Genomic DNA, 19,377 nt, shown 5'->3' with positions numbered 1-19,377 from the left:
CTTGCCTGTTGTACCAGCACTGATAGCAAGTGCTAGTTGCATCGCCTAGGTACTGCTATGGCTGACCAGTATTGACTCATTCAAGAGGTATTAATACTTGTCCACGCGCTCGAAGCTTGCGAGAGGTGTCTTTCCCACGTGGATTTGTTGCTAGTACATCCGACCAACGCGACCTCAAATCGTAAACGAGGTACTCGCGACATGCGCCTCGCACTATCGGCTACCTTAGTAGGCAAGGCAGCCTTATTATTAGGGGACCTCGATTAGGTATTTGATGGGTTCATTTAATACCCGGTATGCCTGCCTTTTCTGTTGCTGTTGACCACCTCGGCTCACTAATTTATTCAGCGACCGACCAACTTGTGTCCTCGCACTCCTTTCACTCTCCCATCTCGCTCAAATTCTTCCTACATCTTCGTAGAGGTTTCTGAGAAACAAAGATCTATTCCCGTCGTCCCTGCCGGGGCGCTACTGGGAAGTTGGGAAGGTGCTGCAAGGCTGTTGGACAGGTGCTTGCAGCCGGCAGTGCAGTTGGCAGTTGGCAGGTGCAGTCCATAGGTAATTTCCCCCAGGCCGTGAATCGCCTCGCCTCGCCTCGCTATCGATTGCTTCCTTCTTCTTCACTCTTCTTCCTCCTGCTCATAGTCTTCCTCTTCAATCTCTTCTCTTTCTGTTTCTCTTTCTCTTTCTTTTTCTCTTGTATCGCACTGCACTGCCATGTGTGCAATCTTCTGGTCATTCTTGTGTCTTCTATGCCAATAGTCAGCCATATCTCTTTCTCGTCATTCTCCTCCTCCTTCTTCTCCTCCTCCCTTTGTTCTTCTTCTTTTTGGCTTGCGCATCATTTTATGGCTGTTTTGCCACCAATACATCTCTAGATACACCATTTTTCTGTCATCTTTGCCTGTATTCGGTCCTCTCAGCCTCCCCCTTGGGCTGAACCGTTGCGACGCTACAGACTTCAGACGCTGGAGTCGGCAATCGCTCATTATTACCAGCTTCTATCGAGACGGTACGATCTACCTGTACGAGGTACGAATACCGAGCGTACAGCACCGTTATCCAAGCCCGAGAGCCCTCAGCGGAGCCGGATCTCTCGCCAGCCGCTCGTCTTGGACGTGATCAGTGATACCACCTCCTCCAACTACCGATATCGAAACGACCAACCAGGTTAGTCGACGCTCAGCTTGTTGGATTTGCGTCTCTTGATGCGGTTGGCGTCGCCTCTGCTTGTGCCTCTGCTGGTCTCTGTTCCTGGGCTTGAGCCCGCTGTTGCCGAGCATCTACAGCCCGCTGTGGGCCACCGTTACTGTTTCACTCTCTTCACATTCTTGTCTAGCTTCATCTATCCCTTGCCTCTGCCTCTCCCCATCCCCTGTCGTTCCTCTTCTCATTCTGCCTCCTGTCCGTGGCCAACACCACCTCTTGGCTCCCGCGTGATGCCGCTACAGAAGCTTGCCAGTCCCTTGCTCGTGGCGGCATTTCGTGGAATGCCTGCGATACTTGTACCTATCACTCTTCCATACCCAGCTTTCCAATCAATGTTTGTGCTCTTACATCTTCTCACAAACAACAAAACAGGGTTACAAACCAGTACTTGCCCCCTGACAAACATCTCACTCCACATGCTGCGTACTGGATACCTCAGACTTCGAAGCACTCCCCTTGATATTCCCATGGCCGTCTTCACCCCTCCCCTACCGATGATGCCTGATTCTCCTATTGTTCTTCCTCTTCTGTCTTGTCGGGTGACTAACTGCGATGACCAGTCGTAGCTCTTTGTTGCTATCCTACACACCCCTCCCCGCCTTACATCTATTATCTGCCTGGCCTGGTGTCACCCCAAGACCGGTTTATAGCCAGTCCTCGCCGCATGCATTCATCAGCTCGCCCAAGTCTTATGATATCTGTCAGTTCCATCCGTGGCTGTTACTTCGTCACTTAGCGCCTGGCGGTCAAGAGAACGCCAAGAATCGTGGTTTGCTGACACTCATATGCAGTATCAAGCTTCCGGTCGACTATGTTGAGCCTCCCTTATATCCTCAAGGGGTTCGAAGCATTAGATTTTTGGAGGTTATCAGCGGGAAAGAGATCAATTACCATACACTCAAGAGTGTTTTAGTTTCCTCCACTGGATCTTGCGCCAGAGACGAGGCTGCCAGGTCCTGAGTCCAACAACCGAGACCGGCAAGCAAAACAGGGGGCGAGACGACCATTGGTCATTAACCAAATATTCTACTTCAAAAGCATCACAACGACCTGCCTCACACTCCATTCTTGAAAGCGTCTACCTGGGGCCTCCCGTCGACGAACAGCTCGAGGAGATTCTTCAGCATCGAACATATCGAGTCGAGTCGCACAGATCAATCATATTCAGAAGGAGGATGGACGACGCAACCATATTGGGGCAGCTCCCTGCTGACCAGCGCGACGCTGCCGTCACTCAAGCGGAGAGCAAATTCTGGCCAGCTTTTCTAGCTCAAAAAGACGCCCAGCATGCCGATTTTATCAGAGCATTCGAAGTACCCCTGACCAAGGCCAAAGTCGAACTCGGCACTCTGGATGGGCAGCGCGAGCAGCTGACCAAGCTCCGCGAGAACCTTGCTCTGCAACTCAACCAGGTCGAGAGAGAGCTGGCCCAAGTTGTTCTCGACTACGACAGAAAGGCAAACGAGACACTCATGCTAGAGAAGAGATATGAACAGGCTGAGCAAAATTGGCTGCAACATAGGGAGGGTCATGTCGAGGCCATGGTTTCCTGGTTTCAGGACAGGCGAGCGGGCAGGATGATTGCTCAAGATCAAACTGCTCAAGATCAAACTGCTCAAGATCAAACTGCCCAAGATCAAACTGCTCAAGATCAAACTGCCCAAGATCAAACTGCTCAAGATCAAACTGCCCAAGATCAAATTACCCAAGACCAGACGGGCAAGGTGACTGCTCAGGATCAGGCTGGCACACGCGTTGATGCCGGTGCTGAAACAATTGCTTCTGGAGACTCTGCAGCCGTAATGAAAGCAACCAGAAGCATATCGACCGAGACGACCAGAGGCGAATCCTTGAATGATCTGTCATTGCGGGTCAGCCCGTCCGAGTCGGCCATCTTCACCAGGCAGGTCGCCGCGAAGACGCCCATCGCGCCACTGCCGTCAGCTGCCCTCAGGAGCGTTCCCAAGGACCCTGTCTTTCTCGTCAATCTCGTGGACGCGGACGACCAGGTCATCGGACCCATTTACAAGACAGAGCCATGGAACCAGTGGGTCAAGGCCATCCTCAACATGCCCATCAAGAGGGATGTCAAGGTTCGCCGCGGCCGCAAGTTCACCACCGACCATCTCACGGCCATCTACGACCACACAGAGGCAAAGGGGGTCAAGTGGTTGTCGTGTATGATTCAAGCTATTGGTGAGATCCAGGGGAAGCGATGCCTATCTTGCAATAAGAACCAGGGCGCTTTTGATGATTGCATTATCATAGGCACTCCCCTTTTCCAAAAGTGTGGCAACTGTGAATGGAATCGCCAGGGCTGCCATGGAGCCGCTCTGGTTGCGGAGGAAGAGGGTTCATCGGCAGGTCCTGCTCAGGAAAAACAAGTGTCGAAGGAAGTGTCGAGTGATGGTGGAGCAGATAGAATCTTTAAGGGCAGAGCTGCGCCATCACAAGAAGACGGCGTGTCAAATGGAGCAGTAGGGGCAGACACGTCTCGAGAGCCTCCTCAGCAGACCGACCCTGCCAGGCCCGCCGCCCAGGAGAGACGAGGTCTACCCACCAGTCGACCACCGGTACACCGAACAGAGCAGCTGTCGACTTCCTGGGAACGCTCAGAGCAGAAAGCGTATCCCACGATTATAGGTTTCACGCCAGCTAACGTCCCGCCAAGTCGGCCACCGTCGCAGGATTTCGAGACTCCTACTCCTCGCTCCCTCAAGTCGTCTCCTGAAGCGACGAAGAGTATACTACCCCTCCCAAAAATCACCAAGGATGTGCTCGTACTCAAGCACAAGGATGGGGTGTACACTGAGCCTGAAATAGTAGCCGGCGTGCCGCTGGAGAAGATCGACCCTTCTCATCCGTACTGGGATCCCGACTGGCCCAACCTCGAGCAGTCAATCGAGCCGCTGTTGGCCCATTGCGAAGACGAGTACAAAGTGGCCATGGCAAAGAGGGGCAGCAAAGATGATAAGGCCACTAAGCGATTCCAGCTCGGGCGACAGGTGAACCGTGGCAAGGAGATCATCAAGTTCCTGGAGGAGGGCGAGATTAGCCCGTTTCAACTTCTCAGCAAGAAGTACACGGCATATGGCAAGGGTAGCATTACCTCCTACGACACCCTTTTCCGCATGTGCCATGCTCTGCGCGAGCTGAAGCATTTCAAGGCGAAAGGAAAGATTGACGTTGAACCCCTCGAGTGGATGCGCCACCGTCTGCATGAGCTGTGGGAGGAGCTGGGCAGCGAGTTTAAGCCGGCGGAAGCCATTCGCGGCTTCTACCACGATCCCAAGATGGCCCAGCTGCGAGAAGAATGCGGGATGAAGAACATTGGCCGGCCGCGAGGGTCCAAGGCACACCGTCGGAGCGATACCACACCAGCTGATGCGCACTCGGCCGCGAAGCGGAAGCGGTCGAGCTTCCACTCGCCGTCTCGTAATGGGGAGGAGTGCGACCGGTCGTCGATGGAGTTCATGTCGGAAAGCGGCAACAATACCACGGTGCTGGAGCTCCGGTCCCCGGTTCCAGGAGGCCCCATCACCAAGCGTGCTAGGTCGCTGTCTCCGTCTATTCGGCCGTATCGAGTCACCGTCGACGACACGACCGAGTTCACTGACAAGGATGCCTCGAGCGGCACGCCTCTTACGCAAAACGACTTTCGGATTGATCAGATCAAGTCGCGCCTGTACACGACCCCGGCCGGGCTGACGCAGTACCTGCACTGGATCAAGGAGGATAGGTGCTTGGAGCACCAGACCTTGCAAGGGGACAGTCCCGTCACTTGGCGCGCTCTGAGCGAGCCCGTCAACTTTGACGTGCGGCTGGTCGACCTGGTTGAGGTGCTCTGGAACCGGCGGGAGCTCAAGGCGCATTTCGCTATGACTCAACGTAGCATGCAAATCTCGCCGCATATTGGGCCCAGAGGGGATATAATGGTGTCTTTCAACCGGGAGAGGACGCTTAAGAGGTTGATCAAGGTCCTTGAGGCGAGGGGAGTCAGGACCATTGAGGGATCTCGGTGAGTTTGCCCCTTTCTTTTCCTCACGAACACTGTTTCCTTGGTTTCGAGAGGCTTTCATACTGACAATGATGGTAACAGAGAGGAGCTGCAGCGTCGCTGGACAGCCATGCAGTCGGAGACTCTGTCCCAAGAAAACTACGAGCTGTCGAGCAGAGAGAGCAGGAGGCCGGCCGCATTGACCGCGCCACCTGTCGTACGGTAATGCTGAAGGTAGGCGCATTGTGGGTTCGGTCAGGCAGTTGACCTTGGCATCGATGAAGGACTGGGCGTTTCGGTAATGTCGTCATTTGCATTTGCATTTGGGGTTTGATGGCCGGCTTAATAGAGTGGCGTTTATGGTCTCCCCCTTGTTGTCGATTCTTTGCTTCCTGATGGATGGCTGCGTTCTTTCAGGCTGTCTGGGGGCTATTGCATTCCATGGCAAAGGAGCATGTTCCTGTTAATTTTTTTTCCTTTTGGCGTCAGGGATATGAAGCATCAGGAGTGACAATAGATACCCGGTAGGAAACAAAATCGGCCTGGATTTTTGGGTTTTTTCCTTTTTCTTTTGTTTTCTTCTCTTCTCTTTCTTCTCCATCTTGTCGGTTTCCCATTTTCATATCTTTGATCTAGTCATCTGTCTCGAGACATAACTGTTTGGCTTAATAGAGATCCAGCGATAATAATAATGACGACAAGATGGTTCACTTATACAGATATATTCTTCATGTGAACGTCAAGTTGCCGCCAGTAACCATATACACTCAACAACAACAAGTCATTCTCTACCTAAGCTAGGTCATTGAGACTAAAGGCTGACTACAGCATCGCACATGTATTTTTGTAAATATGTAACACCGTTATATATAGATCCTTGACAAAAGGCATATATATATATACTGACCGCATCCTTTTCCCCCTCTTATTACAGTTCTTAACACAACTCATCTCGGACAGCCCGTCCAATACCACTCTCGTCAAACGCCATGCCAAATGTCCCGAAAAAGAAAAAGTCAAAGCAAGAGGAGAGGGAATAAAGAGGAAGAAGATGAAGAAGAAGAAAGAAAGAAAGAAGAAAAGAAAACATGAGTCGCGTACACATCCCAAGCCGGTGGCGTGGCAAGTCAAGTTGAAAAAAAAAAAAAAAGAAAGTCAAAGCTTTTCTCTCTTCCGACTCCCCAACAACCCTATCCAGCTTCCCATTAATTTGTAAAAAATGTTAGAAGAAGAAAATAATAAACGTTTTCCGCCGGAACGAAACAACTCGCCAAAAAACAAAAGAGAGAAAAGAGGCAAAAGCTTAATGCCGAGAAGAGTAGCGGTTCGTCGTGGGCGAATAAGGCATGTCGTAGCCGCTTGACTGGGCATAGGGATCATCCGCGTACATTGTGCCGCGGCGCTCGTCCTCGCCCAGAAGCTCCTTGACTTCCCAGTTGTTCATGCGCGTGCCGACGGAGAATTCGAGATCCTCCTTGGTGATGGAGTCCCAGTACTGGAAAAGAGAGAGAAAACGAGATGTTAGTGATGCAAAACAACGAGAGGTCATTCAACATGGGAGGATAAAAAATAGTTCGCATACCTTGTAAACCATCATGACGGCAAGCAAATTGCACACCGTCGCAAAGAACAGGCCATCCAGGTAGTGGCTCACGGCGACGCAAATCTGCGCGCTAAAGGCATAGAGAATGACCTGGCCGACGACGAAGAAGAAGATGCCAAAGGCAATGTCGCCGAGCGGCCAGCGGTCCTGCAGGGTGCGGACGACGAGCAGGATCTGCATGCCGACGTAGACGGCCAGCTCAATGGCGTTGAGCAGGTAGAGGACGACAAAGAGGCCGACCTGGTTCGTCGGGCCGAGTCCGGCCCATCCCTTGAACGTCGCCAGCGACACGAGGAAGGAAATGGCAAAGGCGACGAGCGAGCAGAGCCACAGCATCCAGACGGACAGCGGCGTGCCGTCCTCGTAGAGCTGGAAGCCGACGAAGCCGTTGACGAGCAGGCACGTCACGACGGCGCTCGTCAGGCCGTTTTGCACGGCCGAGAAGTAAGGGAAGGGTCCGCTGCCGGGCGGGACGACGCCGGCGTCGACGACGAGCGAGATGAAGGTGAGCAGCATGTACAGATAAAAAAAAGTGAGTATCTCCTTGCGGCCGACGGCGGTGAACTTGCTGCGGACGTGCAGGATCATGATGACGGTCATGACGAGGGCGCCAATGTGCGCGAAGGAGGCGGCGCCCTCAAAGATGATTGTGTTGGCGACCTCGATGTTGCGCGCGTAGCAGCTGGGCTCGATGCCGACGCGGCCCGACGAGGAGAGGACGGGGCCGATGGAGGCGCAGAGCGGGAGCGGCGTGTGCTCGCAGATGGAGGTGAAGTCGCCAAAGCCCGACATGGTGGTGATTCGATCGAGGGTATCGTGTCGTTGTTGTCGTCGTTGTCGCGGAGTCGCAAAGAAACGAGCGTCGTCGTCGTCGTCGTCGTCGTCGTCAGTGTGTTCGCAGCAGTGAATGAATCAACAGTCGCCTCGTATCATCCGTCCCTTTCTCCTCAGTCTCGATGCGCGGCCGAATTTGAAATGTTGCGACAGCGATTGGCGTGGATTCCTGGGGCAGACAAACAAAGATGCCACGGTTCTTCTTCCTGGTCCTCCTCCCTCTTGACTCAAAACGAGTGTCGTAGAAGCGATCAGACTGCGCCAAACAAAAATCAACAATGAGAAAAAAAAGGAAAGAAATCGCCGAGCTTGAGAATCGACGTCCCACAGAGTCGCAAGTCGCTGTCGCTTTTTCAATCGTCTTTTCGAGGGAAGAAGCCCGGTGGATACGAGGCCTGTCGGGGGAAGTTTTGCGGCGAGAGAGAGAGAGAGTGAGGACAGGCGCAATGAGGAGGGAGAGAGAGAGGGAAAATTGGCTGGCAAGTTTACGAAGTGGTTGGTTGGGGTTGGGGTTGTACATACTGTGCTGTAGCGGGAGACCCACTGCGGAGGGAAAAGGTGACCTGGAGGAATACGAGAAGATGGTCATGGAAGCATGTATCTCGTCGTGATTGCTGTGTCACCTGGTAACACAGAGTGTCAGGGCACAGACTGATGGTGAACTAGATAGTACTACCTGAATCAAGTCCAGAGGGCCATCGGAACTGTATGATGATACTGTAAGAGTATACATACTACAGTCAATCAGATGCAGGTCCAGACATGCAGGCTATCGATGTTTTGCATCCCTCTCCCCAGTCCGTCCCGTGATGCCATCCGCACAGTGCAGACGGTCTTATGCTGACCAACTCACATCATCACCAAGGTGACGACGAGCCAACTGTTTACTTGGATCTGACATTGACCTCATATTCCATCAATACTACTCACCACAAGCATAGCTTGCAAAACTTCAATACAGGCAACTGCATGAGAATCACCAGCAGCATACCCGTATATAGCTTCATTTGAAGTGAGTACATAATCCAGCAGATAGCTCGTTGCGACAAATTGAGATTCCATGAGCTTCACCTCCCCTCACAAGAGACAGCTTCATACCCTACAACATCACAATACATAATGAAACAAAATCAGACGGTCATCTTCCCCTCGTAGTGCCATGCCTATCCCAAATGTAGTGCGCAGCGCAACGAACATGAACTTAACTCATCTCGTACCCTGTCCAAGAATTGTAGCCTCACCCAAGACTACCAACCATAAGGTATACACCACCAATACAACAAACACAATCCGAGGCTCCTATAACAACAAGCCACAATCCGTATGCCCTTACTCCTTCACCCAGTAGTTCACATCATTTCATGCAACATAATATGAATACCATGGACACTCGGCGGCCATCCGCCGCCTCATTCTCATTAATCATTCGCTCATCTAATGCAGCGCCCTCAACTCCTCGCCCATGCGATCGAAAAGAGACAAAAAGGCAAAAGCGCCCCGTGCGCATCTATGAGTCAATCCTTCACCGCCATGCTGCTCTGCTCGAGAAAGAAGCGAAAATGGAAAGATCATCAAAAACCAGGCAAACATCGAAATGCCCCGTCCCTCGTTTCCCCAAAGCCTTAGTGGTAGTAGTAGGTATCTTGAACAAGAAAATAGAAAAGATGGAACAGAAAAAAGTCATGCGAAGAGAAGGGGGGAGGCGGCCTTAAGACTGCCTGTGTGCAGCAACCGCCGCCAAATCAGACGGCGTCCCAATCCATTCCAACCGTTCTCAGGCCAACCGCCATTTCGTGTGGTCTCCCCCCTTCCCTCCCGCCATGCCTGTAGCCATCCCGTGCTGCTTCGGGCGTATTAAACGAATAGCTCGATTTGAAAAAAACCATCAGGGGACAAGAAATTGAAAACGGGTGGCGTAAAGGCATAACCACAAAATGAAACCAGCCCTGGAGGCATGCTTCTGGTGGAGTATATCAGACGTTTCCCCCAACCCCAACCCCTTTCAACCGGAAAGCCGTGGCTTCGTTTGCCAGACGGCTTCGTCAATGTGCAGAGCCGTCCAAATCCCAAATCCCTGGGCCGGCTCCCTTAACCAAACGCCCCAGACGATGCAAATCCATATGCTGCGTCCTGGTGACGAGCAGTAGTTGAGAAAAGCAGAGCGGGAAAAAAAAATCAAGAAGCAATGCGGTCCCGCGTCGAGAGGGAAACAGAAGGGCAAAAGGAAAAAGAGACTAGTGTTACAGATGTAGGACAACCCCAACGGGGTGAAGAAGAAAAGAGAAAGAGAGAGTAATAGTACAAGGGTGCTGAGACATGCTGCAGAGTAACATGTCTGGTGGTTCGCCCTGCTCATCGGCCAAGAGTCGTCGCGCAAATGTGCCGACCATCCACCGGCCAGCGGCCGCAAAGGGAGCATTGCCACCACATCTAGGGTGCATACGATCCTTGCGCTGCATGGTGCGGGAGGGGTTGCTGGCCCTGGTTGTACACTATAAACTCGGGCACCACTCCCGTGCGAAGGTCGTTTCGCCGGCCCAGAGGCTGGTAATGCATGTGCGTTGGCGGCACCGGCACGGCCAGGTGATACTGATCCAGCGAGGCCGACGGCGGCGGGTAGAGCAGCCTGTTGACGTGGCGGACGGGCTTGTAGGGGCTCGCCCGCTGCTGCAGGTAGACGCTGGGCGAGTGCGAGATGGGCGTCAGGGCCATGGGCGTGTGCACCCCCGACACGGCTCCAAACGGCGTCTCTGCCATGGGCGACGACGTGTAGCCCGAGGCCAGGCCGGCCAAGCCGTGCTGCCGCTTGCTGGGCGTGGTGTACGCCATGGGCGGCGGGCCCTGGGGAGCCGGCGCTCTGGCGAATCCGTTTGCGACGACGAGAGGAGGTCGTTGTACCGTGGCGGCCGGAGCGTAATATTCGTCCTGGACTCTGGGAAGCTCCGGAGGGGCCGTCGCCGCCGCCGTCATCGTTGGATAGTAGTCCGTGGAGACGCTGGTCCGCTGGGGCATCGTCGTCGTTGTCGTCGTTGTCGTCGTCTTGAAGGGTTGGTACACCGTCGACATGGCACGCATGCCCGCCTGCAGCGGGGGCAGAGAGGCGACGTTCTGGTTGGCGTAGGGGTTGGGCTGCGGGATATCGGTCGAGGTTGCCGCATTGGCGTATGTGGCAGTCGAAAGCGAGAGATCGCTCGCCGGGGCCGCTTGGTTGGTGTACGCAGACGGCATGTAGCCGTTTGCCGTAGACTTGAGGTTGAGAGTCGGCGATGAAGGCGCGTATCCCGCCGTGAGAGGCGAAGGCGCCCTAGATGCCGTTGCCGTCGGGAAGACGGTGGGCTGCGAGGTGACAATGGATAGATGCGGAACGCCGTACCTGGGCGCGGAAGCGCAGCTAGTGGACCAAGGGTTCTCGTGGACCTGAGCTGGATGCAGACGCATAACTCGCTTAGATGGGTTATTGACGCCCTCCATGGGCTCTCCATCGGGGCTGCGCTTCCGAGAGTTGCGCAGAGCCGTCGACGGCTTGACGGCCAGGGGTGAGACGGGGTTGGCGTGGTACGTGGCCCAGTCTTGCGCGTGCTTCGACAGAGGCGGCGAGTACGTGGGTGCGGTGGCGGGACTGAATGCCGCGTCGCCGGTCGGGAGCATCGTGGTCGGCGAGACGACGGGCGAGTGGAAGCCCCTGGAGGAGGGAGAGGTGGCCGCCAGCGGAGATGCCGGGGCTCGGGAGGCCTGCGTGTAGTACTCGCGGAAGCAGGCCAGCTTGGTCAACCAGTCCTCCCACTCTTCCTTGGAGGCCAGGAGGTTGTAGCGCATGTTACTAAGAAACTCTACTTCCATGACGTGAATCTCGCCAACTGCGAAGCACGACACCTCGGCCCACGTCTTGTTGGTGTAGGTATTGTCGTCGAGGACTGTGCCAGCACCATGTTAGCATTGTTTGCCCGTCGTCTTGTTTGCGCCTGCTCTAGTCCAGGCCCTTGGGGAGGGGGGAGGATGAGGCAGAGGCTCACATTTATTGCCAAGCATGAGGGCCACCGTGAGCAATCGATACTCACTGCCCTCGCGTCCCTTGATCTGCGGCGTTGACAGCTTCAGTCTGTAGATGAAGAGCAGCGCGAGCAGGATCACGTTCTGTGTAACCTGGGTGGTCGACAGCACATTGTATACCCATTTGCGGAACTGCTCGCTCGGCTTGGAGAGGTTCGCCAGCTGCGTCGTGACCGTGTCCGGCCGCGACCGAAAAGTCTCTGCCTTCTTGAGTCGATCGATGGGTTCAAACCAAAAAAGGCACGTCATCTGGCTCAGAGAACAAAGAGTTAGCTACCTTGAAACAAGGGGCCACAGTCGGCCGTGGATAGACAAGCAGGGTAAGGAGCTCGAATAAGGCGTGGAAGGGGTTGGGGAGCTGCTGGCTTCGACGAACCTGGGCTGCAAAGTCTGCCAGGCTGCCGCCGTCGGAACTGATGCATCGCGGAATCTGGAGACTGTGGTAGATCAACGTCTCAGGGCTCTTTCGCGACGATGCAGCGTCCTGGGCGGATACAGCCGAGGCAGGCGTCTCCGACTTGGTAGACCTGTCTGAGGGTGCGCTGTGAAGCTGCGTGAGAGCGTCGTTGCGCGCCTGCGAGGCGGGCACCTGGGCAGGCTGGCTCTGCTGGAAGGGATATCGAGCGTACAGCGCAGCGGCGTTCCTGGCGTCGCTGGCACCGACGGCAGCCGAAGCTGCGCCTCTGGGGAGGGCAATTGACGGAGCATAGGGTCGCAGGGCGTGATTGTCGTAAGCGGCCAGCGACTGCTGGTATGCGGTGCTCATCGCGTCGGCCGGGAGGCGCTCTCAGGCCGCGCAGGGAGAGGTGCTGGCAAGCCTGGAGAGTGCAATGGCGATGGTTGTGATGGTGGTGTTGGTGATGCTGGCGAGGGCGAAGGTCGGCGTCGTGGGCGGCTGTCGAGCGTCGAAGCAGGATGTTGAAGGAACCTTGGGAAGCTGGAGAAGATGCAACGTCGCCGGCACAGCCTTAACAGACATGAGGAGCTCCTGTGACGAGGTGAAGTCGGGCGGGACGAGGTCGAAGGGCGTTGCCGCAGTGAACAAGCGCGGCTGGGACCAGATTCGATGCGAGGTCACGCACAAGTGAAGAAGAAGGAAAGGTGAGAAAAAAGAGAGAAGAGGCGAACAAAAGAGCGTGAAGGGGAATTAGAAAAAAAGGGAAAAAGTCCCTCACTGCTTGCGTGCAGACGAAGGAGTGAGGGATCGAGGGTCGAGGTGAGGCCAAGCTGAGGAAAAAGCACATTCAAGAGTTAAAGTTGCAACTCGATCGAGCGTTGAGGCGTCTGAGGTGGGCGTGCGAGTGGGTACGCGATATTGGCTGCAGGCGTGGCCGGCGGGGAGGTACAGGTACAAGCGCGGCGGGCCAGAGGCTAACTGAAGTCAACTCGACTGAACAAGCGCCAGAGCCAAAGTTGCACCAGCACTCGGGGCACTGTACGAGGTACCTCATACGAGTACCTGCCCACCTAAGGTACCCCTACCAGACGCCGGCCTGGTCCATCAACAAGAGCAAAGGCAACTTGGACGCCAACAGACCCCGGATTTATCACTCCTGGGTGGCCCAATGCATCTCTGGGGGGGTGGAGGGGGGCCGCTAGCGGTGGCTTCTGCCATCTTGTCTCGTCTTGCAGCGTCCGTTTATTAGCATGGGCAGAGGGCACCGAGTCACTGGCACTAGACGAGGCCGGACCAGGCAAGGAACGCTTGCTGACATGCATCCCTAGCATCCCTAGCAGCCATGGCCGGGACGAGGGAAGAGGAGCAATGAAGAGGGAGGGCGTGGCACATTGTTCGCGAGGAGGGCGGCACAGCTTGTTGGGAAGCCCGGCCAGCCCAGATGCTGAAATGACGAGAGAGAGAGAGAGAGAGAGAGAGAGAGAGAGAGATGTGGGGGGAAGGGTTGTGCTGCTTTTGCCTGTTTGCTTGCTTGCTTGCGTCCTGGTGGTTCCGAAAGAGGGGCTTGGATCAATCGTAATAACCTGGTACCTGCCTCTACTGTACAAGGAGACGAGAGAGGAGAACCGAACAAAGAGGAGACGCTGTCATGGGTAAGGTTTGGCGGGCTGGGCGGTAGACACGGCATCGTCCTCCATCGTCGCGTTCGGCGTCGTGTCTCGACTCGGACGGGGCACGGCGTCAAGTCGTCGGGGAGCCTTGACGGCTAGCCGGGATGATTATGATGGCAGTAGGCTGCACGTACATGTAGCAATGAACAACTTGAAGGTACAAAGGGCACAGCAAAGCGCACAAGCGGGAACGGGGGGGGGGGGTCGCTTCGGTCGGTAGGAGGATCAAATGGTATCAGAGCCGGGCCTCAGTTGGGCGCTGTGGTGGCTGGCGGCAGAATCAGATCAGACGGACCGGACAGACAAGAGAGACGGACAGACAGACAATCAATCCATGGGAGGTGTGTGGATGATGATGGAGCGACGAGGCATGGAGGCAATGGAGGTATGGAGCACCTGTTGGGGGTGGTCGGGTTCAACTCGAGAGTGGTACAGTAGTACCTCTACTAGCAGTAGGTAGCACTTCAAGGCGAGGTAATGAGTAGCGCTACAGTGCAGATCACAGTGCGGACATTGGCCGCAGCTGGCACGCACGCAGGTACGGCTGGGATCACTGGCCCCCTGGCTCTTCGTGAGGTACCTACCTAGGTACCTAGGTACACTTTATGCTGGTGGAAGACGGAAGACGGAAGACGTGCAACGACCAAAAGCACTCAACGCGTCACCCTGAGCATTCAATGTCACGTCTCTCACGCGCATGACCCGGAAGTGTTGGAAATCGAACCAGACGTAGTAATACAACTACCTGATCGTATGAACCTCTTGACGATGCTCGTACCTATCTACACTACACTACACTACACGAGGCACTGCCCACCAGCATCAGCGCTTGTCCGTTCGTCTGCTGTTGGGACCTATGTACCCATCACCTCCTGTCTTGCCTGTATCCGACCGAGTCTTGAGTTCGCTCATCACACAAGGCTCGAGGGCTTGGTTTTGGTCTCGGTCTCGCACGAAGTGGCGCTGCGGGCACGACGCATGAGACACGCACGAAGACGAGGGGATGATACGAAGCGGACACAGTACATACGAGCGAAGGAGTCATTGTCTGGCCTGGTGTCTCTGAACCAAAGCCCCTGTGCTGGGCATTGACTACTACTACCACTGTACATACATGAAGGCATGTAGAGTACTCGTGGGTAGCTGGACGGCTGCTGCATCCCTGTCGGTGCGTCGAGAGAACTGGCATCCGTCTCGTGCGGATGCCTCCTTTGTGAAGCTTCTGTGCCTACCTCTTCCCAGCAATCATAAAAGTATTACAGGTAAGGTAGGTAGGCGAATACCTAGGTAGTACTATGATCAGAATGTACATAAACCGGCCAAACTGATGATTGTCTCGATAATGTCTCCTCATACATACCTACCTAAAGTTAAGGTACACATAGTATCCCTTTTAGCAGGTCTCAGCGGCGTGTGCCTCCTGTGCCTCCTCTGCGGGGTTCCCAATCTAGCGGCAGCCCAGCAAACTCCAACTTGCCGCCGGCACCGATTGGCACTCAAAGTAATTCTACCAGAGGCGGTTGATGATGGACTCGTTGCGCTTTCGTACCTGTACATCTTCTGAAAGCCTCCCTGGAGGCAAGGTAGTGTAGTGCTACGCATTCGGTGATGGATGGACTGCCAACATTTCAATGCCTTCGTTTCTGGGCCTTGTGCTCCATCAGGTCCGTTCTGGGTACATGTATGTAGCGCTGGGGGGCAGCAGAACAGGCACGAGGCCACGCCAACGGTGGGCAGCATCTGAACTGAACTGAACTGAACTGAACTGCCCCCCTGCAGCAGAGAGACGGAGAGACCAGACCAGACCAGGTACAAACACACCTTCACGAAGAATGGATTCCAGGGAATCGAGCAGCCAGCCAGCCAGCCAGTCACGTCGCTTCGAATGAGAACCAAAGTCGCACCCCTTCTCCTCCTCTTCTCCTCTCTTCCTCTCCTCATCACGCTCGGCGCTGGAACTGGAGCCACATCCCTGCCGAGCCCAGCTGACTGACACGGCGCCTGGACCCGGAACACCCGCTCCAACAAGTTTGTATCTGTACGAGTTCCTTGTCTTGTCAATCGTCTTTTGTTTGCCGTTTGATGCCCATACGGCTCTCCCTATTTTCGTTCCCTCAAAGGGTCAAGCTTGATCAAGGAGGCGTTCGGCTGGATCTCGATATTCCTCATTACTGCCGCATTTCCTTTCTTTCATTCGCGTCCCCTTTGCCGGTGCTTGGATGATTCCGTACTCGTACTGTACCGTCTCCCAACGGATGCACGTCTCTTCAGAAGATCAAATGCCCTCACCTTTTTTTTTTTTTTAGCGGCACCCGTTTGGACCCCTGCAACAGCCCACTGGCGACGCTCAGTATCCAGAACCTGCGCTAGCCGCCAGGGAATTGGAACAGAAGAATGAAGGGGACGCTGCGCTGGATGCTGCGAGAAGTATCCAGCGGTATGACGAGCAGTTCATAGTACGAGTAGAGTAGCAGCTGATATGTATGGAGCATCATGTTGAAAGCGAGGCAAGCTAGTACCGGTAATGGTGCAGACGGCGAAAGAGGCAAAGAGGCGCCTCTGACACACACTGACTCTCTCTCATATTACCTGTTGATCGACCTATGAGGTAGGTATTACAAGCCTCTCTTCTTGGTGACGATTGATTCATAGGTATTCCACGGGCAGCCACACTGCTGAACAGGCCATGACGGCATTTGCGGAAGATGAAAGAAAGTGAGATGCGCAGGTACATACATACCTAGTACGTAGGTAGGTAGGTAGAAAACATCAAGTCCACCAAATGTCCGACAGGTATCGGGTTTGCAGAGGCGGCGTCGCCGGGCCCATTTGCCTCCAAAGCCAGCCATCCATTCAATCATTCCATAGGTACAACTATATCCCAATTGAGGTAGTTGGCGGTTCGTACTCGTACAGTATGACTTTTTTTCCGCTCTTTTTTTATTTTCTTGTAGACCATGCCCCGAATGTCCGTCTCGATCCTCTAGTAGTTCCATGCAAGCACACATGGCCCTTCAAGTTTCATCGTACTGCGTGATACAGCAAAGACGACGACTCTTCTAGAGATCCATGGCTTGTGCTTGATTCACGACCCTCTTGACGGTCCATATCTATGGAGCACAGGTACCAACTACCACTACCTGCTACCAAAGATATTGCTTGTACATACAGCATGAAGACGGAGCAGCCAAAGCACCTCCACTCGACATGCCCTGCCATGTCCATGCTCAGACCCATGCCATGCCTTGCCATGCCATGCCTTGCCATGCCATGCCCCATGGTCTGGATGGAGTGCTAGTAGTACTAAGAGGAGAAGCTTTGGTGAAAACGATTCCCCCGATCCGCGTCAGCCAGCCCCTGCGTTTCTGGGAGCGGATACTACAAAAGCATAGCGCCAGGGCTTGTCGATGATGACTATGCCTGCCTACCTTACCCTGATACTCAAAAAACGGGCACCACATGAATGCTTCTTGCATGCAAATGCAGCAGGATGGCGGAAACGGAGTGTTCCCGCACGATTATCCTCTCTGGAATGAGTGGATTGCTTCGTCAAGAATCATCATGCCTTTGCCACAAGTCGCTCTCAATTTGGATGACTGCCCGAGGCAACATGTACCAGCAACTGTCCACTGCTTGCACTGTTTTCTCTGTCTCTCTCTCTTCTCTCTAGAGTACCTAATAAAGTGCTCGCATTGCAAAGCCGGTGCTAGGTCCAGCGCTGTTCCGGAAATGGATGGCGCTTTTTTTGTTCCAAGCCGTCAAGCAATAAATACAGGGGGGGTGTTGTCGTATGAGTGAGACACACCAACCAGAGGAGAAAAAAAAGAAAATGATGAAAGGTGTTTTGATTTCATGATGGTATCACGGCAATCGTTGCAGGGCAAGCCCCCGAGATGTGTGTACATGTTACAGATTGCTTGACTTCTTTGGATTCCATCGTGCTTGGGTGTGCCCTTTTTTTTTCATCTTCTCTGTTTCGAGATAGTATACGTATCAGATGCAGAACAGCAGCAGGTGGTTATTATTCGCTCACCCCTCCCTTCTCATTACCCCTGGACCTTCTCAAGAGACGGGAAAGAAGCTGAAAAGGGCCGCGGACAGTCTACCTCGATGGGCCTGATTGGAGGGAGGTCATGAGGACTACGACTCCCATACTTGTACGAGTGATACTTGTACCGACGCATTTTGGCTGTCAAGGATGGCATGCAGAGCGGCGGGGATAATGGAACAGACATGGCCGTGACTGGCTTGCGCCTTTCTGTGGATCTGGAAGGCGGTGGTGATGTGCCACTCTTACACGCCACGGGTCCGTTACTGTAAAGAAGAGCAACCAGGTCGAAGAGCATGTCCATCAGGTCCTGCTCGCCGGGCCTGGACCAGAAGAATCATCAGTCATGCTACTACGTACTCGTACAGTAGGTAATAGCAGGCAAGAGAATAAGAGACTAAATTTTCATTTACTCGTAACATCCCCCATGTTCTGGTCAGTACATAGTAATAGCCCAACGCAAGAAATGGACTTGACAGGTGCTTCGCCCCTTGCTTGCGTCACCAATGTCGATACCATTCGTATCCACGCCAAGTAATAAATCATCAGGTTCAACTTATTCGTCAAGGCGCCTTCATGTGCTCGTAAGGAGAAGATTGCCTTTCTCGGCGCATGCTGTGTGCCTGGGATCCATTTGATCCATCTACAGGACATACGATACTACTACTACTACATGCTAATACATGCACGTAGTTGTTGGACCAGCCGAGACCCCAGCCCAATGGCATGCACCTCTCTGAATGCGAACAAAGCCCAATACGCTAAGGCAGTGTGTGCTAGCGGTGGTCTTAGTATTGGCACAAGCACAGTATACCTAGTGATGGTTGAAGAGGATATCAGAAGATTTTCTACGCACTATTGCTTCTTCTTAGTATCGAGAGGTGGATGCAAGGCATGTGTGCAAGCCGTTTTGTGCTCCTAGTATTCGATACTAGTAGCGGCGATATGATACTGACTGTAAACCGGCTGTAGAATATTGTCCAGGCCCACCATGTTCGGCTGCTCTGTAATCATCAAGAGGGGTATCAGAAACCGAGAGAAACAAGGGCGAGAATGAACATGGAACCCTGCTTTGGCAGAGTGCTCATCCTGCTGATGATGATAACAGACCTCAACCCCATCCTTCTCTCATTGCTCCATACGATGAGCACGAAAAGCGCAAGAAACTTCAAGTGGGCTACGTCAAACGCCGTTTGCTAACAGACCAGACCAGACCCCCCCCCCTTCCTCCCCTTGTCGGAGCCATCACGCCCTTGTTGATTCGTGAGAGACAAAGCAGTTGTAAGTAACAATTGTTAGTAGTACTTGTAGGAGATTGAAAGGCTTTCACACCCCATCCTCCGTAGCAAGAATTGGAACGCTTTGCTGTGGGCGATCACGACTGAATGCGACAGAACGAACTTGTACAGTACGATATGCATGGCGTCTTACTCGAGACATTTGCGCATATGGAACCGGTTTGACTACTGTAGAGGAGGAGAAAGATGAAAAGAGATGTGCTTACAAGGGTAGCGGCGCAGCGAATCAGACGGCGCCCTTTATGTGGAAAGAGATCGGAGGGGGTGCAGA

At 53.9% G+C, this 19,377-nt stretch overlaps 3 protein-coding genes across 3 annotated transcripts; 1 reads left to right on the top strand and 2 right to left on the bottom strand.

Moving 5' to 3' along the window:
• Positions 1–2,028: 2,028 nt before the first annotated feature.
• TRIREDRAFT_76250 (uncharacterized protein) lies at positions 2,029–5,432 on the top strand (the record flags this gene model as incomplete). The annotated part of the gene is made up of 3 exons (XM_006963751.1): positions 2,029–2,963; positions 3,177–5,227; positions 5,309–5,432. Exons 1-3 carry the CDS (start codon positions 2,385–2,387, stop codon positions 5,430–5,432), a joined length of 2,754 nt encoding a protein of 917 aa, XP_006963813.1. The 5' UTR covers positions 2,029–2,384.
• Positions 5,433–6,509: 1,077 nt separating this feature from the next.
• Positions 6,510–7,601, bottom strand: TRIREDRAFT_3067 (ER membrane chaperone-like protein; the record flags this gene model as incomplete). Its single annotated transcript, XM_006963469.1, has 2 exons — positions 6,510–6,701; positions 6,789–7,601. 2 exons carry the CDS (start codon positions 7,599–7,601, stop codon positions 6,510–6,512), a joined length of 1,005 nt encoding a protein of 334 aa, XP_006963531.1.
• A 2,472-nt stretch (positions 7,602–10,073) lies between these two features.
• TRIREDRAFT_76249 (uncharacterized protein) lies at positions 10,074–12,459 on the bottom strand (the record flags this gene model as incomplete). Its single annotated transcript, XM_006963572.1, has 5 exons — positions 10,074–10,484; positions 10,638–10,772; positions 10,974–11,557; positions 11,657–11,942; positions 12,070–12,459. The coding sequence occupies 5 exons, from the start codon at positions 12,457–12,459 to the stop codon at positions 10,074–10,076; spliced, it is 1,806 nt and encodes a 601-aa protein (XP_006963634.1).
• Between the last annotated feature and the right edge of the window lie 6,918 nt (positions 12,460–19,377).

This window comes from Trichoderma reesei, assembly GCF_000167675.1.
Source record: "Trichoderma reesei QM6a unplaced genomic scaffold TRIREscaffold_5, whole genome shotgun sequence".
Taxonomy (NCBI): domain Eukaryota; kingdom Fungi; phylum Ascomycota; class Sordariomycetes; order Hypocreales; family Hypocreaceae; genus Trichoderma; species Trichoderma reesei.
Note: the sequence above shows the minus strand (reverse complement) of the source record. Positions and strands in the feature narration are given on the sequence as shown.